General features: G+C 35.7%; 1 protein-coding gene across 3 annotated transcripts in view; it reads left to right on the top strand.

The window, feature by feature from the left end:
- Positions 1 to 10648, top strand: part of PTPRG (protein tyrosine phosphatase, receptor type G) — a 642217-nt gene that overhangs the window by 356709 nt on the left and 274860 nt on the right. For all 3 annotated transcript variants that reach the window (XM_015593756.2, XM_025050798.1, XM_025050799.1), the window contains exon 3: positions 8548 to 8727. In XM_015593756.2, coding sequence (XP_015449242.1) covers positions 8548 to 8727 — 180 coding nt within the window. The remainder of the gene's footprint in view (positions 1 to 8547; positions 8728 to 10648) is intronic.

Raw genomic sequence — 10648 nt, 5'->3', positions numbered from 1 at the left:
GAGTGGGAAGAAAGAGACGGAGGAGGGAGGAGCAATCAGGAGATGTTATCCTTATATATTTCATCCAGCATGCAGTCCTGATTTTTACCTTTATAATCTGACATTTTTATCTTAGTGATAAATGTAGAAAGAATTGAATAATTTAACTGTTGGTCTTTTTAAACCAACATTCTGATTTTATCTTATACTTTTTAGTCACAAAAAGCCTACTCAAGCTATTTTAAATAGAAAGACACTTAAAATTGAAAAGTCTAGAGATAAAATTTTAATTTTAGGAATGGTTTTGATCAGGTCCTACATATATGTGTGTCTGTGTGTGTATGTACTTTCTCTTCTTGCCTTTTTACTTGTCAGCTTTGGCCTCTAGCTGATTCCCTGTTGGTTTCAATTCAGTCCACTCCCTTCCTCTTCTTCATTCACATTCAGAAAGGAAGTTGGGTTCTTCCCTTTGGCTCTGAGCAAAAGTCTGGAGCCTTTTTTCGAATATCACTGTTACCGTTTGGGGATGATTTGAACTTTGATGTCGCCCCAGAACTTTGGTGTCACCCCAGCAGCATAGGGACAAGGGTGAAGAAGTATAATTAGCATTATTCCCCCATTCTTCCTCATTGACTACAATGAAGAATCACAGGTCAGTGAGATTTAGAAAAACTGTTCTCGTTGCAGCCAATCAGAGTTCCAGTAACACATACCTCTCAGTCCTTATCGCTGATGAAGAAATGAATTTCAGTACCAACCTAAGTCATTCCCTCTGACAGGAAATCCCATGCACTAATTGGCTTAGTCCTGAGTTAACTCCTTCCTAAGTCAGTCTCTTTGTCAAGGAGTAGGAAAATAAACTAGTTGCCAAATGCCAATCAGGAGCTATTTCTGGAGCCAGGAGCAGGGCCATGCCATCCAGAACTTAGGGCGAAGATGCCATTCTAGAAGAAGGCATAGACAATCACGTTTACTGAACACTTCGTATGTGCCAGATACTGTTGGACATGATCTGTATGTAATTATTTATTTAATCTTTATCGCATCCCTATGGTTACGTTTAAGAATGTGTCCAGTGGGGTCGAAGGTTTGCTAGACTATCAGCAGATGTTTTATATGCCTATTTGATTCTTCCAGGTGTTTGCAAAAAGTGTTTAGAATTTAAAACTCTTAAGAGTTTTAGACATGATATGATAGAATCTTCTAATTTGTGTGTAAGGAGGTTGAATTATTATAAGACTTGACCACTGCATCATTCGATTCCCCTTTCCAGAGTAGAAACGGAAATGGAAAGAGTAAATTCGTGACATGACTGCCACCACTTGGTCCTCTGGTACCCTTGTCAGCATTGTTAATTAATCTTGTCTTTATCAATAAGTAATCACACATAGTCATTTGGTATTTTTCACTATGCCATGTGAACTTTTTAGTCCTCAGATGTTTGTTTATAGTGACCATCAGAATTCTGGTAGAACTGATCTTTGTCATATGGAGAGTGTTGATTGCTTAAAGACAAACTTGATTTGAAGGTTAAAAACCTCAGATCTGGAGCAAACTTACCTATAGTTTATAAACACTTCAGATGTTTGGCATTGAACAATAAGAGTAGTGACATTTTTGTTAATAGCTCAGTTGCTTTTTGTAACCAATTTCGTGTAGAATTTATAAGAAGCAAAAATAACGTTGGCAAAACTTTAAACAATATCAGTTAGATTTTGAATGAATAAACCATTCCAATTAGTAGTAAAAATTTTGATTCCGTGTTTGGATGTGGGTAGATTCCACTTGAGATATATAACTTTTTAATTCAGGTACATCTGCACAGGTGCAGACTTTGTCTTTGAAGAACCTTTAGGATCCTCCGGTCTGTGAATTGTATGCATGCTTACAGTGCAGAACAGTAAAATAGGCACCAGAGGGATCTTCAGCATCAGAATTCGAATCTGGGACTCACAATATAGAGATTTGTGCTGTTTTACATTTGACCTGAAATTACTTTTAACATTCAGTGCTAAAATAGAAACCCTGGGAAATGAAGCAATTAATAATTGGCTAAACAAATTAAGTAGTTCTCATTTCTGGTGTTACTGTCTGATATATTTTTGGTACTATGGTTAGTTACTGAAAATTACCTCAAAACACACCATTGATATGAAATGGAGGAATGAAGTTTTTATACCTAAAATTGTTAAATGAAAAATTTACCAAACTTTTATTATTTGGAAGGTAAATTTACCTTCTCAAGGGCTTAAATATTAGAATATTCCTATCAACGATGTTGAAGAACTTCATAATTATACGTGAAAAAAATGAAAACAGAGAGATCAGCAATATGAATATTTTTTAGCAATTTTTTTCTTTTCTTACATATATTTTTATATATAAAACAATTGATGCACAAAAGGTAATTAAGTTACCAGTAGTGGAGAATGCAAATGAATCATAAGCTAAAGCCCATAAAGCTTTTTAATTAAAAAACGGAATAGTTTAAAGATGTGTTTTAGATTTGGCAGAAAAAGCATTAATTATACTATTAAGTAACAAAATTGAATATACATATTTTTTGGATTGTTGCTGTTAGCTAAAAGTAGACAACAAGATATAGGATAATAACCCTGGATCTAGGTAATACTTCTAATATAAATTCCTTGAGGGAGGCATTAATAAGCATATTTGACTAGAAACAGCACATAACGTGTATATTATTTTTGTTTTTAATTAGATTTAGACAGAATTCATTATTTTTAATGGCTTTTCATTAGTGAATAGAAACCATTATTTGAATATATTATGGTAAAATAAATTCAAGGTGTATGCTTATTTTCTGCAAAGAACCTCTTACGTATTTAAAGAAACCATAGTTTAGAACACAAATCATAGGTATTTGCAATTCCTTTCTTTTAGACAAAAGTGTGATTTATGTGCTCCAAAAGTAGCATTTTTATCTCTTTTTCTTATGTCAGGTATTAACTGCAAACTATAATGAAGTGAGACAGTTAAATTGTAGAGAAGTCTTTTGCTAACCAGTTATATTTGTTATTATTTGGACTTTTCAAGTAATGTTGCTGAAGTTGGTAGACAAAATGAGATTTTGCTCTCAAAAAAAAAAAAATTTTTTTTTCTTTTAACAAAATGGTTTGATTCAAAATGTATACATGTCAATCAACCAAGTTCTTTGGGTTAAATCAAGTGAGATCTCAGATGTGAGCCCAGATTTATAATATTTGTTATAATTTTTACTTGGGGAATTCTGTTTGCCTTAAACAGGCCAGTCAAAATTAATCTCCAGTTCTGTGATTTATTCACCCTACTGTAAAATATGTCTTCCTGATGCTGATCTACTGACTGTAGCATCTGCAGAGGAGAAAAATACAGTGACTTGTTAATGGTACACCAAGGAGGTAGAATTGGGTTCTTTTACTGTATAAATGAGCCATAAATTAAGCTAATAATTTTGTTTCTTAACCGTAATTTTTAAATGTGAATATGACCAATGTTATAAAGTTTTTGTATAAACTTAAATAATGAGGTATTAGCCATAAGCTTGCTGTATTTTCTTTAGGCCTGGCATCTCTTTTCCTTTGACTTTGCTCCATGCAAATTACTTTTCCACAAAGAGGATATGACAGCAGCCCCAGCATTATCTATAAATCAATGCCCATCTCCTTCATCTGTTAGACTTTAGACCTGCCCACAAATATATAACAGTAGATCCAGTAAAATCTGGATATTAAAAATGTGACCCATTTAACAAAACTTAGATTTTATTTGGTTTCTGTGCAGTTTCCTAAATATGTCTTCATCTTTGTTGTCAGAGTACCCACAAAAAAATGACCCTATAGACAAAGATCAACGAGGAAACAAATATTGGTGTGTTACTATTTACTGAATTCCAAACTTTATTCAGAGCCAGGAATTTTCCTGCTAATTTCCATGTTTGGGTCTACCAATCTTGAATAGCACACTGCACTTTTTGTCATGACTCCCTAGTCTTCTTTGGTCTGTGACAGTTTTTTAGTCTTTCCTTCTTTTTCATGACCTTGGCATTTTTGAGGAGTATTGGCCAAATATTTGTAGAATGTTCCAGCAGTTGCTGGGATTAAGCTCCGCCTCACCGAGGGGTCAGTTGTACTTTTGATTCTTGTCCTCTGCCTAAGTGGAAAACACTAGGGCTTAGTAAATTTCTCTGCACTTCAGGGACTGAGTCCCTTCCACCGTCACATCTTCTCTAAATCCTGTCCTGAGGGAGGGCCCCTCCTTTTCTTTGTATACCACAAAATGCATGCCTCCACATACCTTAGATGTGGAGGTTAGACTTCACATTTGTTTCTTCCATTATATAGTCAGGTTCTCAAGGGTTTGCTGCACGTTTTATAACACAGTGACAATGGCAATGGTTACAGCAGCCACCACTTGCTGAGTTTTATTGTTCGGTACTGGTATAAGTACTTTTACATGGATTATCTCAGATAATCCTCACAACCACCCTTTGATGTGGACACCATTAATTTTCCCCATCGTGCAGATGAGAAAACTGAGCCGCAGGCAGCTTACATTGCCCGAGGGAATTGGGGCAGCCCTGCTCCTCTCGAGCACCCATTTCTCAGCTCTGCGACTGGTACTGAGCAAGTATTGAATTAATATTTAAATGAATACAGTGATGAATTGATTAACAAAACTAATTTTCCTCCTTGATTGACCTTCTTTGATTAGCGAACTCTGTTAAAACAGAAAAAAATAAGAGAACTTGAAAAATAATCACGCTTCACAAAAGGCATTGAAAGCAAAGTTCGGTCACTTCTAAAAACCACAGTCACTGTCGGTGGGCTGTTCAGTCTGCACACAGACTCCAACATGCACTTGACATACAGCTTATTTTACTTTATTACCATTCAGACTTACTTAACGTATTAATGAATAGAGAGAAAGAAACATCTGAATTTGACACCCTGACTTGAAGGGAGTGAGAAAAGTTGGTAAGAAGTCAGCAGATAGAAGTATAAAATTAAAACCAAAATAATGTATAGAGAACTTGATTTAAGTATCATTAGAGGACAGAACTATGCAACTTTTTAACCTCATCTTTAAGTTCACTTATTTGTGCCCCCCATAATATGTATTAGGAACTCACTATGTGTAAGTTCCTGTGCTAGGCTTTGGAGTAAGGTTGAACAGGATGCAGAAGGAACCTGTTCTCATAGAGTAACTGCCTAGTGGTGAAGACAGTCATAAATTACAATAGTAGTTAGAAGGCCAAAGGAAACCAAGAACCCACTGCCAGGAGAATGCAGAACCCTGTGCATTTTTCATGGCAGCCTCCCTGACCAGGGGATATTTACACTGAGATCAGACATTTAGCAAGGGATTTCAGATGCATTCTTTGAATTTTTTAAAAAAGAAAATATTTCTCATTATAGTTGTGTGAGAAACTCAATCTAAACTGGTAGATTCATTTGGTACTGATATGTTGGCTATTGGCAGTATGTCTCCATCAAAATCTCATTCCTACAAGACTCTCAACATGGGAAATTATTTTTGGCAGCCCAAGCTGCTCTGTGCTTTCTATCCTGTGCTGCACCCTCCCCTTTTGAGAACATAGCCTTGTATATTAGATGGCCACGTCAGAGTCGGTGAGCTGTTCAAAATGAGTCCAGTTGCAAAAATGCAAATATCCTCTCATTCAAGCAAGAGTCAATAAGGGGAAACTAAAGTGCAAATGACTTTTTCTTCTTATTTTAGATAGTTAATGTCATACCCGAGATAAGAAGGCTTCTTGTTGATTTGTTTTCTTTCCCCGAAAAATAGGTTTAAGTTACTTTATTTAGTATCATTTTTTTTTTTTTTTACTTAAAAGCATTTATTCAAAGTTTGGAAAAACAGAGCATTCAATACTATGAGACTTGTGCAACTGCAAATGATTAATGATATAATTCTCAGTCCTTTATAAAGTGTCTCTTAACACTGAAGAGATTTATACAGTATGGAATGGAAATGGTGCTTCGATGTGAGAATAGGTAATCAATACCTGCAAGCTTGGAAAAAGTGTTCTATTTCCTCCACTAATGACATAGGGGTTTCTGCAAGGCAAGGGTGTCTGGAGCATGATGCACTCCAAAGAAGAATTAATTTAAAATCCGAAGTGGAAGATCAGTTTCAATTAACATTGCGCTTGAACGTGTATTGGGTGGAAGTGTGAAAGCAAGCATGCAGTCAGCTTAAATCTTCAGGTTGTTAACAGTGAGTAAATGAATCCAACTGGTAGGGATCCCGATTATATTTTTATAGAGTGCTAAATTATATTCCACCCATGTCTGGGAGGTTATGAGAAGTAATATGAATGGCAAGTACTTTTCCGAGGTTGCAGAGTATCCTTTTCTTTTATTAGTTTGTAAATTATCAGGTGTCTGTGATTTTACAGGTGATAGCTTGCATTCTTCTTTGGAGTTATACATGTTTGGATTTATTTTACTATGCATTTATTTTTCCATCGAGTGTAATTTCATTGTACTAGTGAGTTTCTAAAAGGTAATATATACACACGATATTAAAATATTAGTTTCTATAATTTGAATATACAAGCCCAACTGTAGCTAAACAAAATTTACATTTTGGTCAGCCAACAAATATATCAACAATCATTTTATTCAATTTTTAATGGAATTTGTTGGCATCCAGAAGAAAATTTAAAGACTCGACAGGATAATTGGAGCCATTCATTATGTGCTCTTTTCTTTCTTTTTTTCCTTCAAATATATTGATACGACATGAAAATAAAGTTTGCCTAGAATATATACAAATTGACTCTGTTCCTTTATGACTCATAATAGATTTAAGGGAATTTGACCAAGAGGCAAAAAAATAACACGAGTGAAAAGACCTTGACCATTCTGAATTTAGTTGGGGAGTTCTACAGCAAAGAAAATGGTGACTTTCACTTTTTCTAGAAAGTGATATAGCACTTGTAACTGATTTTGAAAAGTGCTCCAAGGTTGCTACATCTTTGTCAATGAGTGAACAAGTTATGTTGTTGTTGTTAGTGCCTTTTATCTTACTGTTTGGGATGAGGATTAGAGGAAATGACCCAAGCACAGAAAGAGGCTATTATTTGCCAGATGATAAGTATGTGAATCATTTTTAGGGAGCTACATCAACTGCTTTTGCAGCCATGAACCTTCCATTACCATGTCCGAAAAGATTTTCTGTGTTTGTATCTTTTTCATGGTACCATTTTTTACATCAGCTGTGAGCACTTTCAGTCTTACTGGGGACGGGAAAACTCAAGGCAAATAAGTATGTGGTGGTGGGTTGGACACAAGTGTGGGCTCTTATTCCATAGTGGGGAGACTTGAGCTATCTTTGTGTCCATCATACAAGGTTAGGTATAGAGCGAAGCCCAAAAATATGGGTTTTGGATGGGTGCATCTCCTAAAATCACTTTGGCCATTCCTCCTCTTTTATCTGATTGATATGTGAAGAAATGTAGAGCTAAAAAACCTGGGAATACATGTGTATGTGTATGTATGTATACACACATACTATGCTTGATTGATATGGTAGCCTAAGTTCTATCTTCTAAAAAATATAAAGTTTAGATTTACTGTCGAATTCTCAAAAAGAGATTTACCTTAATCTTTATAGCAAAGGATCTTGTTTTTCCAGCAAGCTACTCCTGCTTTGTCATGTCACGAAAGTTAAAGGTAGGGTGCAGAAAAATCTCAGAACTAATTATCAACTTAATAGACATCACCCCAGAATATTTTATTTTCAAATAGGGCAGAGAAGCAGATATACAGTGTTTTCTCTACCTAAGCCTGGTTGGTACCCATTAGGATTATGTGTTGTAGTTGCATTCCCTTCCTTTATTTCTGTGGCATATGTCCCCCTAAAGTCTTTATTTATATGAATGCTGAGTCCAGTCTGAAAGTAAGTTTATATCCCCATCTCCTATGACAGAGAGGGACTGAGAAGGAGAAGTGAGAGCCTTATTTCACAGGTGTACCGACTCTGGCCAAATTGAAAAGTCTTTCAACTAGCCACAGGAAAATCCTACCTCACTGGCCTGCATTATTTTTAATGCCTCTTGTCCAGTGTTGTGTTGCTTTCATTTTAAATTTATTTTTCCTTTGCTGGCTCACTAACTAACTCCTGGGAACTAAGAAAAAAGTTGTGTTTAGGATACTGTTCACAATAGCAAAATATGCTAAATCGATTATGGTGTTTTCTGGTGAATAAATTGTTTATTTTAGGAAATATTTAAATTTTTTTTACAAATGTGAACAGCTCTAACCTGCTCAACTCTCTTAATCTGATTACTGATAAAGTTAGCAAATGTTTGATTACAAATCAAGAAGCAAACCCTTCTTAAGTAATGTATCTTTCCTTAAATCTTCCTGCTCTATCAAGCAAGTGGCTTGGATCCAAGGTTTTCAATGCACTGACATTTTTAGAGTGGAGAGGAGTAGGAAAATACTACTACTTGGGAAATGCAGTGCTTGGCTTCCTACTTCTTATTTGTTCAATTCCTGACCCTTCGACCATAAGAATTGAAGTATTGTTTTCTTTTAACAGGTGCCTATGGGCCTCAGCACTGGGTAACATCTAGTGTCAGCTGTGGGGGCCGTCACCAGTCTCCTATAGACATCTTAGACCAGTATGCTCGTGTTGGTGAAGAGTACCAGGACCTGCAGCTTGATGGCTTCGACAACGAATCTTCTAACAAAACCTGGATGAAAAACACAGGGAAAACAGGTAGACTATGTCTTCTTTAACTGTCCATAAAGCACCATGAAATATATCTGGATTCCCTGATATTTACCTTAACTATGACTTGCTCCTTAAGTAGGGCACATAGCTATCGAGAACACATCGCTGAATGAGAACTTTGGAATCAGCCCTTAGTTTGAGAACCAGCCTCTTGCTTTATGAGTTGTGTGATTTTGGGCAAATTACTTAACCACTCTCTGCCTTTGATTTTAAAAAATGTGATGATGTAAGTAATAAAATTATATCAACCTGGTAGAGTTGTAAGGATTAAATGAATTGATGTATGGAAAATATATAGCACGACTTTCAAGAATCTGTTCTGTCCAGTATGGTGGCTACTGGACAGGTCCCCTGATTTCAAAGCCTGTGTGTTAGTTCTTCCTTCATGTGTCTGCTTCCACTTCTGCACTTAAGGCTTTTCTTTCTTTTGACGTAGGTTTATCACAGTCACAATTTAGTCACATTTGGCTAAATTTAAATTTTAATTAATTAAAATTAAGTAAGATTGAAATCTCTCACTCATTTTTACTAGCCACGTATCATTTCTCCACCCCCACTTTGTGAGATTGTCCATTTGCAGTATTTGAAAGCAGAGAAGATACACATGCAGATCTTTGTGGGGTTTTTTTTGGGGGGGGTCACTTGATTTATTTATTTTTTCCAGGTTTATTGTGATTTAATTGAAATATGCCTTTTTGTTGTTGTTGTTGTTGTTGTTGTTGTTGATTGTTCTTTTTTCTCTGCAGAGCTTTTTAGTTCGATGTAATCTCATTTGTTTATTTTTGCTTTTTTTGCTTCTGCTTTTGGTGTCATGTTCAAATTATTATCATCAAGACCAGTGTCAAGGAACTTTTTCCCTGTTTTCTTCTGAGTTTTGCAGTTCAGGTCTTAGATTTAAGGCTTTAATCTATTTCCAATTAATTTTTGTGAGTGATATAAGGTAGGGGTCCAGTTTCATTCTTTGTATGTGAACATCCCATTTTCCCAGCATCATTTATTGAAGCGACTGTCCTTTCCCCATTGAGTGTTCTTGCCTCTCTTGTCAAATATTAGCTGACTATATCTCCGTGGGTTTATTTCTATGTTCTAGATTCCATTCCATTAGTCTTTCTGTTTGTTTTTAGGCCAGTACCATACCTTTTGATTACTCTAGCTTTGTAGTATAATTCGAAATCAGTAAGTATGCCTCCAGCTTTGTTCTTTTTTGTCAGGATTACTTTGACTGTTCAGGATTATTTGTGGCTCTATAGGAATTTTAGGACTGTTTTTACTACTTCTATGAAAAATGCCATTGGAATTTTGATAAGGATTGCATTAAATTTATATACCACTTTGAAGAATATTGTACTAACCACATTTCAGGTGCTCAGAAGCCACATATGGCTAGCATCTACCATATCAGGTAGCACAGATAGAGAACATTCTGTTGTAGCAAAAAGTTCTATTTAACAGTAGAAATAAAATTCTTATCTTCTTCAAGATTTTACTTTCTTAATATTTCTTATTGTATTAGAATGTAGATGAACGCTTTCTTAGCCCTTTGTGTATTGGACCATCAATTTGATCCTCCTATAGAGATTGGATTTTGGGATCTATGAATTTGAATCATCATATTTTCACCATTGCTAATACAAAGAGCTGCCTCCTTCTTAAGTGCTGTTATGCAGTCTATCAGCTATAGATTGTCCACGGAAATAGCAGAGAATGCCTTGCTGTGTCCCACTGTATGATCTGAAAATAAACATCAGGGTGTTATGATACATCTCTGCCTCGTGCTACCTGGAATTCTGTTGATGCTAAAGATATTTTTCATATCTAATTTTTGAATTCTTATAACCCTAACTCATTTTTAAAAAGCTCCGAGGCTGGCCCACAGGTGCGCTCTCTCCCTCCTCCCCTCTTTCCC

The sequence above is a fragment of the Pteropus alecto genome, unplaced genomic scaffold (assembly GCF_000325575.1).
Source record: "Pteropus alecto unplaced genomic scaffold, ASM32557v1 scaffold75, whole genome shotgun sequence".
NCBI lineage: Eukaryota > Metazoa > Chordata > Mammalia > Chiroptera > Pteropodidae > Pteropus > Pteropus alecto.
This window is presented reverse-complemented; position numbering and strand designations above follow the sequence as displayed.